Raw genomic sequence first — 25,539 nt, forward strand, 5'->3', positions numbered from 1 at the left:
GAGAGGGATGTCAGCCTTGGCCTGTTCTTGTAGCATAGCATCTTAGTGCGTGACTTAGCCAGTCCACCACTGTTCTTAATTAGGCTATGTCTTGAGTATATTAATATCCTGGCATGTAACTATCTGGGATTTTATGGCTGAGCTTGCACTTCTTTGTACTAACCACACATTTTCAGTCTTTGGCACCATGTCACCTGCATGCTTATGTCAATGGACGTCCTCATCAACAAGTCTGACTCTTTCTTTCCTTGAATATTCTTTCCTTGAAGGCCGGAAGGCAGACACACTGGCGAAAACAAGGCTCCTTAACTGTATGGCCATGTTCAAAAGCATGTGTAGCATGACTTCCACTTCTACAACAAATAATGCTCTAAAGAAAGCACAATCTTTTGTAGATAATAAAGGGTTTCCTTTCTACCATTCCTTTTTATTCTTTCCCCCCCACCACCACCCTTTTTTCTTATGTTAGAATAATACTAGCTAGATGGTCAGGTGAAAAGTGTCATCTGTGAGAGTGGGTTCATTTGAACTCTTTGTACGTATGGGCCAAGAAATAATGGGTTAAAAGCCTACACCATGTCTTGTGATTACTCCCATTTGTACTGATTCTGGGGAGAGGTTGCACCTTTAGAAGATGAGAGATTAAATCAAGGTTTTCCTATTTCTGGTACCTGTACAATTAGAAGATAAAAGTTCCATGACTTTTCTTTGAAAAGAGGAAGGGATCACCTTGGTGTCCTGATCAGCCCTCCTCTTCCATTATAAATAGATTTAATTGCCCAGGCTGTGGGCTTGTTCTCTCCATGTTCCATTAGCCTGCAGTCACTCCACTAACAGTATCTAATTCTTTGCTTTATAATGTTCTTTCAGATCCCTTGATTAAGAAAAGAGATCAGATTCACTTTTATTGAGTTTTGGCCAGTATAACTGAGACTTATTGATTTAATTTTAAACTGCTTCTAGAAACCAGTCCTCTTTACCCTTCTTCATCCTCCTCAGAAATAGCTTGTTGCACATGTCTGTTGTGTTCTATGAACATTTCATGTAGCTGTGATTTGATAGCCAGATCTGTAAAGTTTGGTCACAGGCCAGATAAGCTCTGCAGGATTTTTGTTATAGGATACTCACAGAAGTAACTATGTATAAGCAATACAGAAATTGATACAACTAAAAGTTATATAAAACATATCATGTGGGTTTTCTAATATGTCTTCCTTTCACGAAAAACATTTTCACTGCTGTTTGTCATGCCCTAAAATAGTTAGATCTTGAGAAGAGCTTCGAAGCACATTTAGTTAGCAGAGCTTCTTGGAAAGGTGTTATTAAGCAGGCATAGTCATAACTGACCTGCTATGTACTTTGTCATTTGAGGATGACTGCTTTTCTGAAAAGAATCTTATCCAGTGCTGGTAATTGAATCATTTGAGGCAATGGTAATGCAAAAGCATAGGATATGTATGAAAAATACTGTATTATGTGGTAGATTTTTGTTATAGCTTTCAAAAGCTTTTGAAGAGACTTGCAATATTTTGGCTGGAGTTCAATATTCTCTTTCTTTTCCTACAAGGAACGGTTTTTTTTTTTTTTCCTCTCTAACATGTCATTTTGAGGTTATACAGTAACATCTGTCAGAGCTATGCTAACCTCTGTCATCCAGCTGTTGAGCTGCGGTATTTTCCTTCCTTTTCCTTCTCTTCCCTCTCCCTCTCTTTTTTACTCCCTCAGAAGGGGGGAGAACCCTCCCTCCTTTTATACCGAAACTTCAGGTGGAATGAAGTGGTTATAAAAGCATCTATCAACATAGCAGTCGCTTGCCAAGCCAAGTATTTGGGTTGGAAGTCATGCCTTCCCAACTGCTTGAAAACAGGAAGTATCTCTGTTAAGTGATGGATAGCTCTACTTTGCTGAGAGGAGGAAAAGGCTTTTTTCACCTCTGGGTCAATAAATGAGTTCTGCATTTGTTCCATGTATGTAAAGAGAATTTTATGAGACACACACACACACATACGTGTGTGTGTGTGTGTGTCTGTGTCTGTGTCAATCTCTGTCGGGATATATAAAACTTAAAAAACAAAAGAAAACCAAAGCGCCCTTTATACATGAGCAGCCCCTGTGAGAAGCCAGCCCAGGCACATCTTATCCCAGTGATTCCTGTAAAGCACTCAGAATCTGTCAGAAACAGCCTGCAGGATGGCAACGGCTCCTGGGTGATTAATTGCCAAGAGAGTCTGGTTCCAGGTTCCATTACACATAATTGTTATCTTTTCTAAAGGGGTTCTTTTATTAAAACCCCCACCCCAAAAGGAGGGGGGGAGTAACTAACATTCCTGAGGTTTAGCACTTCTTAGTTAGGAGTACCAAGGAGTTGCTTTTGTAAACAGGCACCAAAGAAAGCGTGTTAAGTTGTTTGTTAGCTGATAGATTTGTGGGGTTTTTTTTATTAATTTTAATTTTACTGAAAATCATTTTACTAGAAGTCAAGGAGGAAGTGCTATCTATCAATTAAAGCAGAAGACTAGGAGTCAGGATCCTGTTCTCTATCAAAAGCTGACTGTGCACCCTAGCAAGTCACAAAGGGCTAGGTTGTCCCTAGATATAGACCGTATATGGCTATATGCAGGAAAGTAGTGGGAAGTAAAGACACCCTCACCTCCTGCTCTGAGTGTGGCTGAACTAGGGCTGCATATCTGAAACTTCCATCACAAACCAAGATGAAGGGAGTGGCCAGAACTACGAGTCTGCTCCCCTCCATACACTGGGCAGCAACCTTGGCCAGGCACAGGGGAGAGAGTGTGAGCTGTACCCTGAAAAATGGCAAAGTGACTTATTCCTCCTCAAAGTAAGATGAGAACAGGGGAGAAGTAGTGATTGTGAGCTCCTCCTGTGGTGTTGAGGCTTAGGGATTGTCTACACTACCGGCCGGATCAACAGGCAGCGATCGATCCGTCGATTTATCATGTCTCGTATAGACACGGTAAATTGACCGCCAATCACTCTAGCATCAACTCCGGTAACTCCACCTCAATGAGAAGTGCAAGGGGAATTGACGAGCGAGTGTCTCCCATTGACACACCACAGTGAAGAGACTGTTGTAGGTGGATCTAAGTACGTCGACTTCAGCTACGTTATTCACGCAGCTGAAGTTGCGTAGCTTAGATTGATCCCTTTCCATTGATCCTTTCAGACCAGCCCTGAATCTCTTCATCTGTTTATTCATCTGTAACATGGCTGCCCATAGATGTTAAGGCCAGAGAGACCATTGTGTTCACTAGGTCTGACTACCTGCCCCATGCAGACCATGGAATTTCTCCCAGTAATTCCTGCATCATGCCCATAACTTGTAGGATGTTTACCTATCCCCAAAAGATAATAGGGCTTCATTTATTAGCTTCCCAGTTACTTCAGTGGGAGTTTTGGGTGTACAGGGAACACACAATAGGACCTGGATGCTTAAGAATCATATACAGTACAGAACTTGGGACTCATCAACACACAATAGGACCTGGATGCTTAAGAATCATATACAGTATAGAACTGTACTCATCAAGAGGATAAAATGGACAGCTGTGATGCAATCCCTCAACTGGATGCCCTTCTTTCATAGCTAATTAAAAAGTCTACAGTATTCCTGTATTTTCCAGTTTTGGCTGGTCAGGAAATATTTTGGCCTTTCTCATGATATTTCAGTCCTGTTTCTATCTCTGACTTCAACCAGGAAAAACTGAGGGATACAAGCTCATTTAAATAGTGTAGTACTCTTCTCAGAACAGTTTCAAGTTTGATTTCTGTTTTGCACAAAGACGTTCAGGACAGTTTTACTTTCTTCAAGCAATTTTGGCAATCCCCATTACGATTCACATTTATTTGTCACCTACACTTCTGTTCTAGTTCACAAAAGTTGCTGGATGTGACTCTAATTTGCAGTAAAACCAAGGGAGCTCAACAGTGCTCTGTTTATCCCGCTGGCAACATAGTATATAGGAGGAAATCTTGTTTCTTGAAAAGACAGTTTCCAATATTTTAGTTTATCCCTGCTTTATGTAAAGATGAGTCTGTTCTCCTGCTTAATGGAATAATAGAATAACATTGGGTTTTGATACAGTATGGTAAACATGGATACAGAATGCTGAAAAGGGATTGAAGATCTATTAAGCCAACGATATTGAGTATTTTATTCCTTATTGCTACAAAAAGAGAGTCTCACTTCAGGCTGTACTGTGAGTTATGTAGAAGGATTGTACTCTACTGACATAATGCATTGGTGGAGAGTACAACTCAAAACAGTGCTGAAGAAAAAAATGTCTAAAAATACTGATATGTCTCTGTTGTACTAACAGGTATCTAAGAGCAATGGATGGCATTTCCCAGTTGACTGTGAGGGATAAGTTATATGTAGGTTTTCTTAGGTGTTTTTCTGCTCCATCCTTTTATTGTTTTCTCTGCTGACTATTTTGAAATAAACATTGTCTCTGTTTGAGTTGTGTTGCATCTCGCTGGGAGATCAAACCGTCTGTTTCCTTGCTTTTATTATTACATTTTGTTAATAACCATGTAAAATGTTCCTGCCCTGTTCACTGCTCTTCACAAAATACTGCCACTCGATATTGCACATTCTTCCTGAACACCTGCTGTCAAACGCATCAAGTCTTTTCTTGTCAACTTGCACAATGCTCCAGGTCTTCAATAAGACTGACGTGACAGAAATGTTGTGTAGCCTGATTTTTATATAATGTGAATTCCTTGTATAAGAACTGATAATAGAAGAATTAAAACATTTTGGAGGAATTATTTCTCTGTGACCCAAATAATTTTATAAAATTCTCATTTATTAATGCAATAGTTAAAATAATTGTTCTTAAATAGGTTTAAAAATCATACTACCCCACTCTGAGTGCAAATTTAGATGTTGTGTAACAAGAACAGAGATATCTGCAGAAATCTTGGGAGAGTCAAGAGGGTAGTGGCTGGCGAATAGGTCTTCCAAGTAGAGAACGGGTAGGAGGTGTTGCATGAGCTGAAGGTGGTGGAAGCTTTCCCCCCCCACCCCCCACCCAGTCAAGCAATCTGAGAAACCAGCAAAAAGAGTCTCCTGTACCACCTGGGAGCTGCAAGTACACTGGCTCCTCTCATTCAGGCTTCAGGTCAGGGCACAGCACCAAGATAGCACTTCTTACTGTGGTTGATGACTCCTCCTGTCTGAAGACAAAGAAATTATATTCATACTTGTCCTGCGTGACCTCTCCTTGGCATTTGATACTATTGATCATCAAATAAACTGCAGGGGTGAATGGAAATGCCCTGAAATAGCTCAGGTCCCTTTGCAATTAAACTGCGAGGGGCATTATGGACAACGGTTCTCCACCTCCAAACCTCTCACCTCTGTGGAGCTCCACATGTCACGGTCCCCCTGCCAGATTTGCAATGTGTATGTATAGCTATTGGGGAAACTGATAAGACAACACTGACTGAAGGAGCACGACAGTGAGTTTTATGTCTGCTTTATGTCACTCATAATAACACCATCCCCCAGCTCTCTTATTGCTTACGCCCAAATCAGCTGCTGGATGAAGAGTAGCTGGTTAAAGCTGATCCCAGGCAAAACTAATATACTGATATAAAGAAGGAAGAACTTCAAAGAACTTGCCTCCTCTGTAATGTTTGCTCTTGATTGTCAGTCCACAACCATAGTGTGCTTTTGGAGTCCTTTCTATTAGATGCTCAAATAGCAATCATAGTCAAAAAGATCCATTCCCGTTTGCAACTGGCCAGATGATTGTGCTTCATCCTAACCCAGGCCTAACATCAGGCCATGATGTTCTATGCATCCTCTGGACTTGAATATTTCAACACATTGTTATTAAGGAATTAGGAATTAAGACATGCACTCTGGAAAAAAAAAATCCAGCTGATGCAAAACACAGCAACTCATCTATTACCAAGACAAGCCAGTTCCCATTGAGTTCAAATTCCAGTTCAGGGTCTATGTCCTACATCATACACACAGACACAAAGCCCTGGTAGAGTTCCCTATGATTGGATGCTCACCAGGCTGTTGCATTTGGGCCTGCTTTTTAACCCTCCTGAATCCAAACAGAGTCCAAATGCTGCCCTTGGTTGGGGAATCTAGGCACACTGTTGAGGTATAGGTCCTCTGTCTAGCACCCTCTTCTGAGAGCTGAGACCCCCCAGGGACTAGTGCTGACCTCTGATTCCCCTATAGCTTAAGGACACCCCTTCCAAAACTCCGGGTGTCTGGGTGCTGTGGGTTTCCATGTCAACTCTTGAGGGCTATGTGACTGGAAGTGAACAGATACACAGGCAGGCTTTGCACAGGATTTCAAACACCATTATGCTTTACTTAATGCAAGAGATACACGGGTCTAGAAAAAATAATAAACACAGCTGTATGGTTTCCCTGTCTGTTTCCTCCCCACTCTGGAGAGTTCTTTGAGCTTGGGCAGAGTCCCCTGGGGTGTCCAGGATCCTCCACCTGCAGTTCATGGCTTTCCTTCAGAATTATGGAGTCCCTCTCCCTCTCTGTGTCAGCTAGCTTTCTTTTGCCCTTGGCAAGATAGACAGGACAACTCTGCCATGAAAGTGTGTCCCTCTCTCCTTTGTAAAGCTTCCTCCATCTTGCTGTGTGAGTTTGTTGAATTTGTATCCTACAAACAATGTCTTATGAATCCTTTGTTCTCCTCCTGGGGATTTTCCACTCCCTCTCTCTGCAGAGAGGGTGGGGGAACTAGCTTCAGCCTACCCATTGTTACAAGGTGTTACCACCTGATTAGGCAGCCATTTAAGATCTAATGACCGACCATTGTACCTGATCCAGAAACGTTCTAAAGCCCCTGTCAGTAAATGATGGGTTCCATATCTACTGAAGCAGTCCATGCTCAGCAATTTCCTAACATTAACCAGAATTTGTAAGTTCTACATTGGACAAATGCCCCTTATAGTCACATCCTGACATTCAAGAACTTCATAGATTGTTCCTTCATGATCATGACCAGCTGTGTTCCAGTGTACCAATGAAAATGTCAGCTAATAGGGGGAACCTACTGAGTATGGGCAAAGCACTTCTATAGGAGCTAGATTTATACTATGCAACTCACTCCTACAAAATATAAAAATGGCCACAAAACAAACCACTTTCTTAGCAGTTAAAGAATTCACATCTCCAATTTAGCTTTTCTTTGATAAATTTGTCACACAAAATGCGCTTACCCCACCTCCCCCACGTAAACAAACAGGAAGTCCCACAAACTATAAAGTAATTAAGTTCTTTCTCATACAAGCTAGGAAGAAAGCGATTTATTTTTAGATGCTTTGCAGGTGCTCAGATACTATGGTGATAGAAGCTGAATAATTGAATTGCTGGATTATATTATAAGATTTAAAATACCTCCAATCTCAAGGAGCAATTTTCAGGAGGGATCACAAGAAATCAAGTTAATCTAAAGAGCCTGTTAGTTTAAGTTAGAAGGACTTAGCTACAAAGGATACAGATTGTTCTGCTCTTTCCAGTTCTCCAGTTGCAGTGTAGTTACAGCCATGGTGGTCCCAGGATATTAGAAAGAAAAGATGGGTGAGGTAATATCTTTTATTGGGCCAACATCTCTTGGTGAGAGAGACAAGCTTGAAAGCTTGTCTCTCTCACCAATAGAAGTTGGTCCAATAAAAGATATACCTTACCCACCTTTTCTCTCAGTTCTCTAACTCTCATTTCAGGTCTGATCCCAATGGGCTCTAAGGTTGGACTGAACTACCTTCTTAATGCACTATATAGATTCTGTAGGAAAGGTAATTTAAAGGAAAAATGTCCTAATTTAATATAAGAACCCATTTCTTGAGATTCATTACAATGGGGAATGTTCAACACACTAATCCTGCAATTTAAATTAGGTTACTTCCTGAACTTAATACCCCTTCATGTTCAGTGTTATCTGTGCAGTTGTCATTTTGCTAGTGGGAAAAAAAATCTTGTGAAACTTCGCTGGACTTCAAGTATTACATTATTCTTTCAAGGGCCATATAGAGGAAGTAGGTTGCTGTAGAATGAAATCAGAAAGATGTTAATGAGATTAGGCATGAATGTAGAAGTATGTCAGAAGCTATGGGATTTTTTTTCAATCCTAGCTGAAAAACCTATGCCTGCTTTATCTACTTACTATAATATTGGAGTCTCTTTTTAATTCTGCATTGCTTGACAATGTAGTTCTTGCTGTGACTAAGCTAACTAATGACATGCTTTAAAAAAAAAAATTAGCAAAGCCCTAAGGTTAATTCTAGTTTAAGAATTAGTATTTCCATTCTCAACAGGAACCACAAATAGTTTACCTGGGCTTTACAGACTTAAGGTTTTCTTTCCTGAATAATTATCTGCAATAATTACACACACAAATACCCTTGTTTTAGAAGGTAGGTTCATTTTCCATACATCTGCCTCAAATAACACTTCTCAAATTAAAACATTTGATTAAGGAACATTTTTTTTATAAACAATAGTATTTTCATTTTAATTGAAAATGTTATATTATTATTTGTGACGGTACATGTTACTTGATTATCATTTCACTCTTCTGAGCCCTGGTGCCCCACTGGATGCTACTATGCAATCTCTGTTAATAAAATGTTCCATAGCCTGCAACCAGTAACCTATGGCTTATGTGCATTCAGGCCTCCGTTTGACACCTGCCAACATCTTATGACAAAAATAAACACATTTGCATAAGTATTTCTTGATGGTACATAGGGTTTCTACCCAAACTCCAATTAATTAATTGTATGCCCTTCTAGCCCCAAATTTTGTATCTCTAGCACCTCACCATAAATTAATTATGTATCTCCTAGCCTTACATCAATTTATTCTGGCCCCATCAGCCCCCACTAGTAATTTGTGTGCTTCTAGCCCCAAATCAATTTTTCATATTTCAGCAGCAAACGGTTAATTCTATGCTCCCCACAATTCACATCAGCCTCTTCATCTTGCACTCCCCTTTGTTCCTGCTGCAGCTGTGGTGGAAGCTCCAGGGATTCTTCATTACCACTTCCTCATGTGGGGCGAGGGTGAACTCCAGTGGCTCTTTCCTTAGGAACATAAGAACGGCCGTAGTTAGTCAGACCAATGGTCCATCTAGCCCAGTATCCTGTCAATGCCCTTCAGGGCTGGGGGGGGGGGGGGAATATGGCGCCAGTGCTGGATGCTTCAGAGGGAATGAACAGAGCAGGGCAATTAGCAAGTGATCCATCCCTAGTTGTCCAGTCCCAACACCTGGCAGTCAGAGGTTTAGGGACACCCAGAGCATGGTGTTGCATTCATGACCATCTTGGCTAATAACCGTTGATCGACCTATCCTCCACACGCACCTCTAGCCCTGAAGCGTAATGATCAGTTCCAGGGATTTATCACCCATGCATGCATACACACACACAGCCCTCATGTGGGACAGGGGAGTCGGCTCCAGGGGTTCTTCAACCCCTCTCTCTCTCCTGGCCTGGGCTTGGAGATTCAGGGGGCATCTTAGCCATTTTTTGTAGGAGAGAACAGAGTGACCTGGAACAGCTGGGTTCTTTCTGCTCCCTCTTCGACGCACCTCTTTTGTAAAAATAGTATCTGCTGTTCTTTCCTTCCCCCCCCCCCCCCCCCCCAGAAACTGCTCTCAGATGCTTAGGGAAGGGGAGAGAGCTCTGACTACCACCTCTGGTTACCTTCCCCAGGGGTGAGGGATGGAAGGTAGTTTTCCCTGCACACCCAGAGGAGGAAATGAAAACCTGTAGAGATGGCAGGTGTGTGGTTCAGGAAAGTACTTAAGCATGTTCATAAAGTTAAATGTGTGACCTAAAAGTGGTTCATGTTCTCTCAAAGTAAAGCACAGTAATCATTCTGACATCACAGATAAAACATTAAAAATTCTACCTACATACAAGGCCTTGTCTACAGTATGAGAAAAGGGGTGATTTAAAAAAAATAAAATCAAGTTAGCTAACCTGATTTGAAACACCACTTAGTGTAGACACAGTTTAAACACCTTTAAAATAATGTTAGCTGGTCACGGTGTATCCTAGGGAAGAATCTAGATTACAGCAAGATCAGCTCGTGTATTTGTAAAGGTGTTAAACTGTGTCTGTGCTAGGTACTATGATGTTTCAGATCAGATCATTTGATTTAAAAAAAAAAATCTCCCCCTAACTAGACAAGGCCTAAATCAATTAAAGCATTCTTTGTAACAATCTTATTCCAATGGACTGCTAGTCTATATTAAATCTGTGGTCATATGGTAGTTTTCATTGTGGAAGACTCACATTTGATTTTAAGATTTAGCCTTTTATTTATTGTGGTACAGTTGGCTGGTCCCAGAGAGAGATCCAGCAGGAAGGAATTACAGTTGCTGAGAAGCATAGTCAATCTGAGAAGGAAGTGAGATTTAACAGAGACAAAATGATTGGGGTTCTCAGGAGGAAAAATAATCTTGTAGCTAAAGAACAAGCCTGGGAGTCAAGAGATCTGGGTTCTTAGCCTCATAACTGCCATGGACTTTATGTGACCTTGAGCGAGTTACTTAATTTATCTGAGCCTTAACTCCCCAGTGCGAGTAATAATGCTTAGGTACCTCACAGGGGTGTTGAGTTTCAAACAGCATTTGTAAAACACTTTATAATTCTTGGTGAAAAGTGCTCAGGAACACAAAGAACTATTCTTATGTGTGTGCATACCAATATATCTTTTTTCACTGCTCTGCCTTTCACCAGGGCTAGCACAAACCTCAGAATCAAGCAATTCCCTCGCCACCATTTGTCTGGTCCCTTGAAGAGCTTGGATGTAGGAGAAAGTTTGTCTCTTAATCTCTCTGTTCCCATTTCCCAATCTGTACAATAACTATACTTCCTCTCTTCCCTTTGTCTTATTGATTTTAGATGGTAAGCTCTTCAGTGCTGGTATTGGTTCTTATTACGTGTGTAACCAGCAACTCGCACAGGGTGGCCCTAACTTGGTTGGGGACTCCAAGCACATCCATAACTCAAATTTAATTTAAAAAATTCTCTTTTAAGAAGAAAATATAGTAAAGTCAAGGCCAAAATATGACAGTATCTTTTATTTGGGCCATCAATTAGAAATTACATAAAACATGAGGCAGTCTGAAAAGACATTGAAGTGAAAAATGGTGCTAAAAAAGACACAAAAATAAATATGATATTCACTGCATTTCATCTTTAATTGTTCTGCTTTTTGAATTTCATTGGATAACTTCTTAGATCTTAGAATTTAATACTAATACTTTTTAATACTGTTTAAGTACCACTTTCACAATTAAATAGCAGTCATTGTCATTCCCTATTATTAGGCTAATTGTATCCACAGGAAACATCCTAACTGAGTAGGTTTCCTTATTAAACCAACCCTACGTTTCATGAAGTTCACCATTGTACTCGTGAACATTTCAGGATTTCTGTGTGTGATAAGTTTAGCTATAAGCATTTCCTTAGGAGCAAGTGGAATGCAATATAATACCGAATATCCTACCTTTTGTAGTGGTTGGCTCACTACAAAAGCAATTTTCCCTCTCTTGGTATTGACACCTCCTCATCAATTATTGGGAGTGGACCACATCCATCCTGACCTAAATGGCCTTCAACATTGGTTCTCCACTTATAAGGTAATGCCCTTCTCTTCATGTACCAATATATATTTATGCCTGTTTCTGTAATTTTCACTCCATGCATCTGAAGAAGTGGGATGTTTACCCACAAAAGCTTATGCCCAAAAAAATCTGTTAGTCTTTAAGGTGCCACTGGACTCCTCAACATGTCTACCCCTCTGAAACTTGCCACCTTCCCAGGCCATTCTTGAAACTTGCAAATTCCTCTATCAAAAATGTTGAGGAAAAAATGGCAGTGTCCTGATATAAACATGATGTTGACATTGAATTACAAACTTGTTGCATCGTCTCTTTAGTGTGTCAAGTTCCTAAATAAACACACCAGTGCTGCTATGGATAGCTAGTTGGAATTCATTGTATATAGTGCAGCTTCTCTAGTTGAGAATTGTCGTGTTTTAGTTTTAAAAATAACAGGACATCTCTTAACATTCAGGATACATTTTTCCACCCCAAAGCACCACAACAGTCTTTTTAAAGCAACTTTAGGAAGGGTGTTAACTTGATCAACGCTGTGTAGGAAGGAAGGCTCTTTCCTACTATTTTTTCAGCATGACTTTCACTGACATGATCAGGCTGGGAAAAGACTTATTGGCTGACAGCCCAGGACAACTATGCAATATCTCAAGTCAGCTGGAACTCAAACTACCCTGCCCAAGGGAGAACTGTAACATAAAAAGAATTCAGGTTATAGGCTGGATCTTATAAACATTGTCCAGTTTAAAGTGTATTTAAATATTATTTATGTGCATTCAGCATGTATATATCTCTCAGATGCTCTATCAGCAAATAAAACATTAACAATATTAAACGATTTCTAGACTTGTTCAAAAATATCAAAATGACTCCCTTTGATCTCACAAATTAGGCAACTGACTCCTTATAAATATTTATGTTTACTTAGGAATTAGCCCTTAAGTCCTTACTCAGACAAAATTCCCATCGCCTTCCATGGGAATTTTGCCTGAGTAAAAGACCTTCGAATTGGTCCAATAATTCAGCTTAGCAATTTTACATATAGAATTCAATGACGGTTCCATCTTGGGGACAAAAATAATGGAGTTCTTAAATCAGAGGGGCATTTACTATTATTATTTTCAAGTTATGAATTGAGGTATACATTCATTCTGGTTCACAATGGAATAGGTTTTATTTTCTTTTTCTGTTTTGTTTGTATTTTATCTTTGATGCACTTTTAGTGCTGCTGACATAGCTTTAGTTTTTATTTCACTGCTCTACTTTAAGTTTTCCTCTTGGAAAGACTTGAGCAAATACTTAACATACATACTGGGAGTAGTCGTACTGAAGCCAAAGTGACTACTTACAGTGCAGAAAGTTATACATGTGTATTAAGGGTATGTCTATACTACGAAATTAGGTCATGTTTATAGAAGTCGATTTTTTAGAAAGCAATTTTATACAGTCGATTGTGTGTGTCCCCACATTCATGCACTAAGCTCATTAAGTCGGCAGAATGCATCCACAGTATCGAGGCTAGCGTCAACTTTCAGAGCATTGCACTGTAGGTAGCTATCCCACAGTTCCCGCAGTCTCCGCCGCCCATTGGAATTCTGGGTTAAGTTCCCAATGCCTGATGGGGCAAAAACATTGTTGCGGGTAGTTTTGGGTACATGTCATCAGAAAGCAACGGCAGACAATCGTTTCACGCCTTTTTTTCTGTGCAGGCGCCATGCTGCTTTCAGCAGACGGTGAAGTAGGACTGCAACCTATCATTGTCATCCACTGCTTCCGCTGCCACTCTGCTCTCCTGATGCTATGAGTCCACCTCGCAGGTCCTCTATATGACTGTCATCATCCACCACTTCTGCTGGCACTCTGCTCTCCTGGTGGTCTCGCAGTGCCTCTTCCACTGCAACTCTGCTTGGCTGATCTTGTCTCGCCGTACCACGGCAAGCGTGCAGCCCGCTCAGCTGTTGTGTCCTGGCAGCGACCTGTGCAGTAGGTCTGCAAAACTGGTCATCCAACCACTGCTTCCCCTGCAACTCTGCTCTCCTGCAGACACCACACCATGGCAAACTTGGAGCCCACTCAGATCACCACGGCAGTTATGAGCATTGTAAACACCTTGCGTATTATCGTGCAGTATATGCAGAACCAGAACCTGCAAAAGCAGGCAAGGAGGCAATGACAGTACGGTGACGAGAGTGATGAGGACATGGACCCAGACTTCTCTCAAAGCACGGGCCCTGGCAATTTGGCCATCCTGGTGGCAATGGGGCAGGCTCATGCCATGGAACTCCGATTCTGGGCCCAGGAAACAAGCGCAGACTGGTGGTACAAGATAGTGTTGCAGGTCTGGGATGATTCCCAGTGGCTGTGAAACTTCCGCATATGTACGGGTACTTTCATGGAACTTTGTGACTTGTTTTCCCCTGCCCTGAAGCACAAGAATACCAAGATGAGAACAGCCCTCACAGTTCACAAGTGAGTGGCGATAGCCCTCTGGAAGCTTGCAATGCCAGACAGCTACCGGTCAGTCAGGAATCAATTTTGGAGTGTGAAAATCTACTGTGGGGGCTGCTGTGATCCAAGTAGCCAAAGCAATCATTGAGCTGCTGCTATCAAGGGTAGTGGCTCTAAAAAATGTGTAGGTCATAGTGGATGGCTTTGCTGCAATGGGATTCCCTAACTGGTGGGGTGATAGACGGAACCCATATCCCTATCTTGGGACTGGACCACCAAGGCTGAGCCAGTACATAAACTGAAAGGGGTACTTTTCAATGGTGCTGCAAGCACTGGTGGATCACAAGGGACGTTTCACCAACATCAACGTGGGATGTCCGAGAAAGGTACATGACGCGTGCATCTTCAGGAACTCTGGTCTGTATGAACAGCTGCAGCAAGGGACTTCCTTTCCAGACCAGAAAATAACCGTTGGGGATGTTGAAATACCTATAGTTATCTTTGGGGCCCCAGCCTACCCCTTAATGCCAGGGCTCATGAAGCCATACGCAGGCACCCTGGACAGTAGTCAGGAGCTATTCAACTATAGGCTGAGTAAGTGCAGAATGGTGGTAGAATGTGCATTTGGACTTTTAAAAGCTCGCTGGTGCAGTTTACTGACTCGGCTAGACCTCAGCAAAACCAATATTCCCATTGTTACTGCTTGCTGTGCGCTCCACAATGTCTGTGAAAGTAAGGGGGAGACGTTTATGGCGGCGTGGGAGGTTGAGGCAAATCACCTGGCCGCTGATTATGCGCAGCCAAACATCAGGGCGGTTAGAAGAGCACAGCAGGGTGCGCTGTGCATCAGAGAAGCTTTGGAAACCAGTTTCATGGCTGGCCAGGCTACGGTGTGACAGTTCTGTTTGTTTCTCCTTGATGAAAACCCGCCCCCTTGGTTCACTCTACATCCCTGTAAGCCAACTGCCCTCCCCTCCCCCCTTCGATCACCACTTGCAGAGGCAATAAAGTCATTGTTGTTTCAAATTCCTGCATTCTTTATTAATTCGTCACACAAACAAGGCAACACTGCACTTCAAAACTTACTGAATGCCAGCCTTCTGTTGCTTGGGCAATCCTCTGTAGTGGAGTGGTTGGGTGCCTGGAGCTCCTCCCCTTCCCCCCCCCCCCCCCCGCTTTTTGGGCATCTGGGTGAGGAGACTGTGGAACTTGGGGAGGAGGATGGTTGGTTACACAGGGGCTGCAGTGATGGTCTGTGCCTTTTCTGCACCTCAACCATACGCCGGAGCGTATTAGTTTGATCCTCCAGTAGCCTCAGCGTTGCATCTTGCCTCCTCTCATATGCTGCCGCCACCTTTCCTCTTGATCCCGCCAGCTGTCCTATTGCGCGTCCCTCCTGTCCTCGCGTTCATTTTGTGCTTTCCTGGACTCTGCCATTGTCTGCCTCCACGCATTCTGCTGGGCTCTTTCAGTTTGGGTGGACTGCATGAGCTCAGAAAACATTTCATTGTGAGTGCTCTTTTTTCGCCTTCTTATCTGTGCTAGCCTCTGGGATGGAGATGCTAGTGGCAGTGTTGAAACATTTGCAGCTGCGGAAGTCAAAAAAGGGAGAGTGAAACTGAAAAAGACACATTGGCCATTTAAAAGGAGGGGCTGATGTTTTCGGGTTAACGTGCAGCACAAACCCAACTCACCCCCCCCCACACACACACACCCAATTCTCTGGGATGATCGCTTCACCCCTCCCACCACTGCGGGGCTAACAGCGGGGATGATTTCTTTTCAGCCACAGGCAAACAGCCCAGCAGGAACGTCCACCTTTGAATGTCCCCTTAATAAAATTCCCGTATTTCAACCAGGTGACTATGAATTATATCACTCTCCTGAGGATAACACAGAGAGATAAAGAACAGATGTTGCTTGAATGCCAGCAAATACCGGGACCACATGCTGCCATTCTTTCTTATACAATGATTCCAGACTACATGATACCGGCGTGCCGTGGTAAAGTGTCCTACCATGGCGGACACAATAAGGCTGCCCTCCCCGGAAACCTTTTGCAAAGGCTTTGGGAGTACCTCCAGGACAGCTTCATTGAGATGTCCCCGGAGGATTTCTGCCCCATCCCCAGACACGTTAACAGACTTTTCCAGTAGCTGTACTGGCCGCGAATGCATCCCAAGTCTTCAGGGCAAATTAATCATTAAACACGCTTGCTTTTAAACCATGTATTATATTTACAAAGGTACACTCACCAGAGGTTCCTTCTCCGCCTTCAAGGTCCAGGAGCCCACCTTGGGAGGGTATTGGCTCCAGGGTAATAAACAGTTTGTGGCTGTCGGGGAGAACGGTTTCTCCGCTTGCCCTGTGTGCGCTGTCTTCAACCTCCCCCTCCTCATCATCTTCCTCGTCCCCAAAATCCTCATCCCTGTTGTGTGAGACTCTCCCCTTGCAGGTGTCCACAGACGGGGTGGGGTAGTTGTAAGGGCATCCCCTAAAATTGCATGCAGCTCAACGTAGAAGCGGCATGTCTGGGGCTCTGACCCTGAGCGGGCGTTTGCCTCTTGGGTTTTTTAGTAGGCTTGCCTAAGTTCCTAAGTTTCACTGCTGCGGGTCCCTGTGATAGTCTCTGTCCTTCATGCCCTTGGAGATTTTTTCAAATATTTTGGCATTTCATCTTTTGGAATGGAGTTCTGATAGCACGGATTCATCTCCCCATACAGAGATCAGATCCAGTACCTCCCGTTCAGTCCTTGCTGGAGCTCTTTTGCAATTCGGGACTGCATGGTCACCTCTGCTGATGAGATCTGCACGGTCACTTGTGCTGATCAGCTTGCCACACTGGCCAAACAGGAAATGAAATTCAGAAGTTCGCAGAGCTTTTCCTGTCTACCTGGCTAGTGCATCCGAGTTAAGAGTGCTGTCCAGAGCGGTCACAATGGAGCACTGTGGGATAGCTTCTGGAGGCCAATACCATTGAATTGAATCCACACTACCCCAAATTGACCTGGCGATGTTGATTTCAGCGCTAATCCCCTCGTCGGGGAGGAGTACAGAAATCGATTTTAAGAGCCCATTAAGTCGACAAAAATGGCTTCATTGTGTGGACGGGTGCAGGATTAAATCAATCTAACGCTGCTAAATTCGACCTAAACTTATAGTGTAGACCAGGGCCAAGACTTTGCCAGATTGGGGACTTAGATTGTAGCTCTCTTCGTTTGTTTAATTTGTGTCCTGTGGCACAGGAGAAGAAAAAACTGTTCCACTGAGATCGGACTATACTGATGATCAGAGTTATTAAGCTACAGAGTTCGTGAAACTTCATGTTTTTCGTTATTGAAACTGAATGTCATTGGTTGCTGCCTACCATTACCTTTTCTGTCTTTAAAAAAAAAAAGAGGGGGTTAAAAGGATTACCTTTCTTTCTGTTCTAAAGACTGACAAGACGTTAGATCAGTGCAAAATAACAAGGATGTGTAACATTTATATTTTCTAACTTTATTACTGTAGTTTTAATTGAAGATCATAACTTGTGGCAAGAATAGCCATTTATCCATCTGCCAGGTTCCAACACTCCTTGAAACAAGTCTTAGATTATTTTTAGGAAAATGTCAGTTATACTTTGGTTTCAATACATGGCTCTATTGGAATCTGAGAAATGGCATTGGTTTCTCTTCATTTACTGAAAAATCCTAATATACAAGCATAATGCTATATATTGATGGCCTAACTGTTAGTATAATCAGAGGGAAAAATCCTCCATGTGTGATTTTTATTATTGAGTTGCTTCATTTTTGTTAACTGGTTTTGTGTGATGTTTTCCTTATAGGCTTTGATGAGACCTGGACGAATTGACAGCATCATCTATGTGCCTTTGCCAGATACCAAAACTCGAAGAGAAATCTTTAAACTTCAGTTTCGCTCCATGCCAGTCAGTGATGAAGTCTGCTTAGAGGAGCTCGTCTTACAGACGCAGAAATATTCAGGAGCAGAGGTAAAACGTTCTGTACTCTGCTGGTGGCTGGGGAGTGAAAACGCAGAACTATCCTTCTGAAAAATCTAACACAAATACCATCAACTTACTTGAGTGAGGGGAATTCTAAAGGCAAATATATATATACCTACTTGAGAATACAATATTCTTTCCTTATTTGTCAGGTTCCTTGGAGATTGCCCAGAAAAAATAGTACAGTCTTAGGCTGTTATCTTTACCATGAAGTTCCCACTGCACCAGTGGTTCCAAACGAAGCCATGGTCATGGGGATGGGATGGATGGATGGTCCCTGGGAAGATGGCTGTATTGGAATCATGCTAACAGGAAATTTGGGTTGTGGGGATGGGCGCAAACTTAGTGTGAAGGCACAGGTCCTCTGAATGATTGGCTCTGGCCTCCCACAGATCTATGGGCATCTTTAATGTTTGATGGGTGTGGAGGGAGACAGCCATGGAATATTGTGGGGGAATCTCTATGAGGAGTTAGTTTCAGACAATTTCTTCCCCAGCACCCCTTTATAGGTTTCTCTGTGGGAGAGAGCAAGGTAGTTCTATTTTCCAGCTTACAGAATTCCCTATGAAAAGGTCAGCTTTTTCTGCAGATGTTACACAGTTACCACAGCTCTTTCCTATTCTAATAATAGGGGGAAAACTCATAGTTCAGATACTGTTGTGTGGTAGTTGCTGATAAATATTGGCATTTTAATGGCAACCATGTAGTCCTTGCTTACTAGTTAATTCAGTTTCTCTGTAGAACCTGTGATCCTTTCCTCATTTTATTTAGTTAAATTAAATGTTAAAAAAAAAAACTGTTAAAAGAATGTTATTATGGTTGCCAAGTCAAACACTCAAAAATTAGGAAATGCCAGAATTAAGGCTGCCCAGGCCACCTTCATTTGGTCCCCTTGTGCATATGCAACATGACCTGGGTTTTAATTATGTAATTACTTACTATTTTTTCCACAGGACCCCTGCTTCATTCAGTGTACAGGATGGACAATGTTCTAAAAATTAATAAAGGCTGTGTCGTGAATGAGGCTCTGGTGTATAGGACCTGTGTTGTATTTGTTGCAGAAGAACTGAAAAAGGGTCTTATAATGGAAAATGTTGGGCAAGCTTAACTATTGGCATGTTACATGCATTGCCTATACTTAGATTCTACTAGGACAGTTATTGTAGATGGAGGTGGTAGGAGCTGCCTGTAGTTAAGGTTGCCTAAAACTTTCTATTGTAAGAACCTGTTTTCAGTTGCTTTTCAACTTGCCAGTCTTAAACCATTTAGGCTGAAATTTTGCATGTTGGCTGTCTGCCGCAGAACGAAGATAGGAAAAACGTGTTGTTTCCCACATTTTAAAAAAAAAACCTCTTGCAATCATTATGTTGAGAAGCGCTAGCTCCTCCATGCTTTGGAACAAGGACTTGAAATTTGGCATGATGCCTGGTATCAGGGATGTGCCTCTTGCCATCTGTTGTGAAAATCCACCCAAATTTGGCCAAGTTATAAGCCTCTGAGAAGATAAAATAAAATTTTTGAAAAGTATCCTCTCCCCAGAGTGCAACTGCTGTGCATGATACCAGAAATTCAGGATATTTGGGGGATTCTATTGAACTTGACTCAGCTAACGCACAAGTGGTGACTTCCTGTACTCACAGAGAAGCATCTGCCCCTTGACTGTGGCTTTGTGCAGAGTCAAAATCAAAATAAGCTAACTTGTCATTGATTGCATCTGCTCAAAAAACTGTTCTTGGGATAGCATATATTGTAATCTTATTTATGATGGTGTTAATATTTTTGTTTTTTATTGTTCAATGAAGTATAGTAATAGTGATAGAGAAAACCAGCACAAAGAGAACTTCTAAAGTGAGTGTTCCTTGGAAGTGTATGTAAAATGTCTGATGGTTGGCACTGACAGTGCACTGTTTCATTAAGGCCTTTTCTTCCTGGTGTCTCCAGTTTCCAGCTTTACAAATAATTTCCGCTGTTGAATGGCAAGTTCCCATATCCACTGTTCTACCCTTTTGTATACCAAAGAAATAGGAAACACACTTGGTTTTGTGTCTATAAGATGCTGTATAAATAGGGAGCTTCTTGTAGAGATGTGTTGAACTATTGCAAAATGAGCTGAATAGACAGTGAGTAATACAGATTAATCTAAGTAAAAATAGCACAGTGAGTAATAATAGTATTCATCTAACCTCCGTGCATGGCATTTTTTCAGATCAGATATTTGTATGTTTTCCTATCATCACTTATGACCCTCAGATGTATCTCTGTTCATCTGCTGGGTGTGCGTGTTTCCTTTCTCTTAATGAACATATTTGTTGTTACATCCTCCTTGTGCCATGGTTAGTGCACAGAGTGGAAACTCATCACTCCTTGTCATTATCTAAAAAACATATACATAAATGATATATCAAGATAGTCTGCTAAATAATGTACATACTCTCCCATTTATCCGAATGGTCTGGGGGACATCTGAAACTTTTGGATAACCAGGCATGCAGATAAACGGAAGTGCTATTTTGAGCTACATTTTCACTGATACAGAAATACGGGAAATGAAGGGAGCAATGCAGATGTTTGCTTAATACTATGTACTTTATTACAGAGTAAATAAACAACTTTATTGAGTCTATTAAAATATCAAAATTGTATTATCACAGTGGACATAATTTAATTCTGAATTATTTATCTTTTTTATGAAAATGATTCATCACAGTCTGTCACTTGTCATCATTGTGCCAAAGGCTGCAGCAAATCTCTGCAGCTTGTCCCTTGCCTTCCAGCTATCACAGATGGTGGAGTTACCAATGTTGCAGTGGTGCACTACATCAACAACTTTTTCTCCCCTTTCTAGGACCTTGAGAATCTGTAGTTTCTGTTTTAGATCCAACACAGATTGTTTTCTTTTGACATTTTCCTGCCAAACTACTCTTGCATCTGAAACAGGATGCTACTAGGTCTCAGTAGCTGGAGGTAACCGCTCAGAACTGCTATACAAATTCAAAACTGTTGATTAGTGCTAACAGGCACTAAGAAAGTAATTGACATTGTATTGGTGGCTGATTAACTCATATGGGGCTGCATCGGGGACACACCGTGCATTCGGATAATTAGGAGTTTCTGATAAAGGGAATTAGGATAACTGAAATTTTACTGTACTTATTTTTCAGCATTTCATTTGTGAGAAGAACAGACATAAATAATGAGAGGAAGAGTTACAAGTAAATTGTGAAGTCCCCTCCTTCCCTTATAAGTGTAATGCTAAAATCAAAAAGTTCATATTATTTAACTGAGAGTTTGTCATGTGTCAGTCTATATTACACAACAGATATTGGACCAAACAAACCCCTATAACTGAACACCCCCAAACTCTGGAGAGGTTTGGTTTCAGATCTAATCTTAACGTCTCAGGCCCTTGTCTAGTTACACAGATGCTGATGTATGTTCAGCATATATGCTTATGGCTCCTAAAATGCCTAAAGTAAACTTAAAGGATCATTTGAATGGCTTAAAGTGTGAGTGACATGAAGTTGTTTTGACAAATGTTTGAATACTGTGATTGGATTCGCCTCCTGTGCCAAGTGATGGAGTGAGGAAGAATAAAGCCTTCTAGGAGCCAGGACCCAAATCTTTGCTGAAGTGTGTGCCCTCCCTCCCCAAACAGACTTCTCTGGCTATAGACCCCCCCCCCCTTAAAGGCATTTCCCTTTTTCTAAGAATTGCTGGCAAATTTTCCCTGCAGTTGCCAGGACCAAGCCATTCACATGGTAGGTCTGTCTGCAGCCATGCCAGGTCTGGCTTAACCAGATGTCTATCCTTGCCCCTGCTTTTAGGCTGGATTACAGTCTCTCTAAAATGCTTCATATTTCTTGAAAGCAGTCAGTCCCTTCCCCTGTTTCCAGATCCCTTCTAGGAAGTTCTGCTGACAATCCTCAGAGCTGCTGCCTTCTGACATAGCAGAACCACTAAAAGGAAGCTGTGTGACTCTGCTCTATTGCTACCTTCATCCTCCTCTCTCTCAGTATGGTAGTTTGCAAGTTTTTGGCAGTGGCTTGTTTTAGTGTCCATACAGTGGTGGGTTTTTTTGTAAATTCTGAATTTCAAGAGCCTAAAGTCAAAGAAACTGCCTGATGATGCCTTGTATCAGAGGAGTAGCCATGTTAGTTTGTATTCACAAAAACAATGAGGAGTCCGGTGGCACCTTAAAGACTACCAGATTTATTTGGGCATAAACTTTCGTGGATAAGGAACCACTTCTTCAGATGCAACTGTACACTACAGTTTTTTTGATGACACCTTTTCACTGCTGAGCATTTTGAAATATGAGCACTTATTACCATTTCCCTCCTGATTTACACACCAGGTGACAGTGAAATCACTTTCATTGAATTTCAGTTATTTTGTAATGAAAACTTCACACACAGTCAGCTGTTTTCTTCATGCACCAGGAATATAGAGTGGTGGTGTATGGAGTGACAGGTACATTGAAACCGAGGTATGCTCATGGTTATTGTGACATCATTGGAATCATACTGAAACCAGAGACTCTCAGGACTTGAGCTCCTAGCCTCCACATATGCAGCTGGCTGGTGGAAGACATTGCAAACCTAAATAACACCAAAGAGGCACAAATTCAAGAGATCTACCAGAGAAATGAAGTCAAGCATTGCTGCAGGTGCAAGGGACAGGGAAGCCATTAGGAAGAAGTGAGATATGTGCATCGATCCATGAGACCCCATTGAGCACCCAAGAACAATAATAAAGGGTGTCAGTTGTAAAAACACCCAGACGCAGTACTAAACATTGTCCTTGACAGAGTGACACCATCATCAGTCAGTGTAGATAACGCAGTTACAATTGGAATTTGCCAAATGGAAGAATTTGAATGTAGCTGGCCCACAGGGTTCTATGACACAATACCAAGGATAGCAGAAACGCAGTGGTAAAAAAAAGCACAGACAGGTTAGGCCAACAAAGGTATTTGACACTAACCTTATCTATTCAAGAATGATAGGCTAACAAGCAATTTCACAAGAGGTTGAGAGCAAGAATATTTTGTCACATGAGTTGGTTCCTGTACCTGTGTCAATGTTTACTGACTCTGATGACATGAGGATTGCCAAGGATAAATCTAAGCTAAAGAAGCAGCTGCAGACAGAGATGTCAACTAAACATATTTCACAAGAAGTCACCTGCACAATCATTGATGGTTCCGCAGTTCTTTGGGCAGTACGTAGGCCAGCAAGTGGAATCATCAAGGACTTTGTGACCAGTTTGAGTCTACATTGAATACAAGCTAGCCCCAAATGATGTATACCTTGTATATATCTTTGACAGATACAAAGTCTTCAGTAGGAGGAGTGTCACAAGATCTAGCAGAGCTTCAGAAGCAAGCAGAGTACATCAGTTGAATACAAATACACAGTTGCCTTGACACTTACAGAAAATAAGAAACATTTGATTGACATAATTGATTCATTCAAGATGAGATGTTTCACCAGTGACACACACTAAAGCACAAGCTAGTCATCACAGACAGAGACAACACCCCATCTGAAAATACACCAAGGAGGTAAGGTGATGAACAGGGAAAGATATATGTTCATCTCACGTTACAAAGCCGACAACATCTTATACAACAAATGATAATGGCTGCAAAAGACAGGTGGGAATATTAGTATTATCAGATGATGCTGATATATTTATCTTACTCTTGCACAATTTCCTCAAACAGAGCCTAACAGAAACCCACAGTCCAAGAGAGCTGTAATAGATATCCATGCTGCTGCAGAGCAACACTGGAACACTGTATCAGGACTGTTAGCTGTCCATGGACTCTCAGGCTGTGATGCTGTAACTTCCTATTTTGGCCTCAGCCAAGGAACTGTGTTGAAGATTCTGCAAACTCACTCTCTCTCTCTCTGATGGGTGATATCATGGCTGCATGCTATGTACAATCAGAGTGTTCCACCATGTTGAAAGCATGGGAGAAATCATGGGCAGTGCTGTCAAAGTCCTCAGACTCCTGGATGTTATACAGGCGAGCTATTGTCTCCTGCAGCGACCAAAGAAGAGATAGCAGTGGTGTTAGCGACATGCCATTTTCCTCCCATTGAGGGTTCTTCTTTGTAGAGTATCCGGGAGTTAAGAGATGGGGGGGAGCTCCTCTCACTGTATCAAATGAAAATTGAGGTCCATGCTATACCCCCACTCCCTTTCCTCATATACTCCTATTATCCAAATATGTAATGTTGTTGATTGATATTGCAAAGGTTAAATACAGGCATTTCATGTATCAGAACTCTTCTACCTTGATTTTGTACACTTCAGATCACGCAAACTCTTACTTATTGTAGGGGTCTCGTGGTGGCAACGGTGGGATGAAATGTTGATATTTTAAAATGCTGAGCAGTGATAGTGTCATCAGGCAGATTCTTAAGACATTCTCATGGTCTTGAGAGACCAAATCCACCAAAAAAAAAAAAAAAAAACTTGGTAAGGACACTAAAGCAAGGTTGACCAGAATGGCTGCTGGACTCTCCAAACAAGGGGTAGCGGTAGGGGAAGGGTTGAGAAAGATACAGTAAGTAAGCATATGTTATTATTAAGATTAAAAATAACAACAACAAAGTCCTTGGCATAACTAATTCTTTACAAAGTTATTTTTAGTGTTCCTGCCCTTTAATTAGTACAAATGGGACAGCATATCTAGTTACAAAAGAGCTTGTCTTTATAAAACTGAAATCATTATTGGGTGCTTCTATGTTAATATGATACCTGCAAACAGAAATTTTAGGCTTACCTTCTGGACCCCAGAACTTCTGGAGAAGTTTATTCTACATTTATTTTTTTAAAAAAGAAAAATAATATTTTACATGACTATTATGCTAGCTATCTAACCTTCATTTTTTTCCAGGTGCTTTTCACTGTAATATCTAGTACTAAGAAGTTCTAGGGACAAGTTTGAGTAGCCTATGTGATCTGTTTCTAACCGCTTCCTGTAAATAAACAGATTGACTCACTGAAAATCACAACAAATAAGTATTTTTTAAAATATTTGCCAGCTAATGCAAGTTCCTTAAATCTCACTCCTTGGACCCCATAAATTTCCTGCAATGGAGCAGTCCTTTAATATAGCAGCCTTGAATTATAAAATACCTGCCTTAATAAAAGCTCAGTCACACTATCCTTGTCTTATAGGGGTCAAAATTAGGTTTTCTCAGTCATTTTCTGTTCTCTGTTATAATCACAAATACAAACCATCAAAAGCCCCAGAGCACTTTCTTGTGCAAGTAAAAACGAAATCATATGGACAGTATCTGAGCAAATTGCTTGTTCTCTAATGTTGAAATTATATATTGTCTGAATCAGAAAAGAAGAGAGGTTGTAGCTGGAACATGTCTTGGCACAGAGGAAGAGGGACACCTGCCTTTTTAAATACAAATTTTGATCTTTGTAGTAGGT

At 41.5% G+C, this 25,539-nt stretch overlaps 1 protein-coding gene across 3 annotated transcripts in view; it reads left to right on the top strand.

Moving 5' to 3' along the window:
• Positions 1 to 25,539, top strand: part of AFG2A (AAA ATPase AFG2A) — a 318,280-nt gene that overhangs the window by 240,761 nt on the left and 51,980 nt on the right. For 2 of the 3 annotated variants that reach the window (XM_048847226.2, XM_048847227.2), the window contains exon 15: positions 17,908 to 18,072. In XM_048847226.2, coding sequence (XP_048703183.1) covers positions 17,908 to 18,072 — 165 coding nt within the window. Of the gene's footprint in view, positions 1 to 17,907; positions 18,073 to 25,539 lie in introns of those variants that run through there. The other variant, XR_007356281.2, reaches the window with a different exon arrangement.

The sequence above is a fragment of the Caretta caretta genome, chromosome 4 (genome assembly GCF_965140235.1).
Source record: "Caretta caretta isolate rCarCar2 chromosome 4, rCarCar1.hap1, whole genome shotgun sequence".
Taxonomy (NCBI): domain Eukaryota; kingdom Metazoa; phylum Chordata; order Testudines; family Cheloniidae; genus Caretta; species Caretta caretta.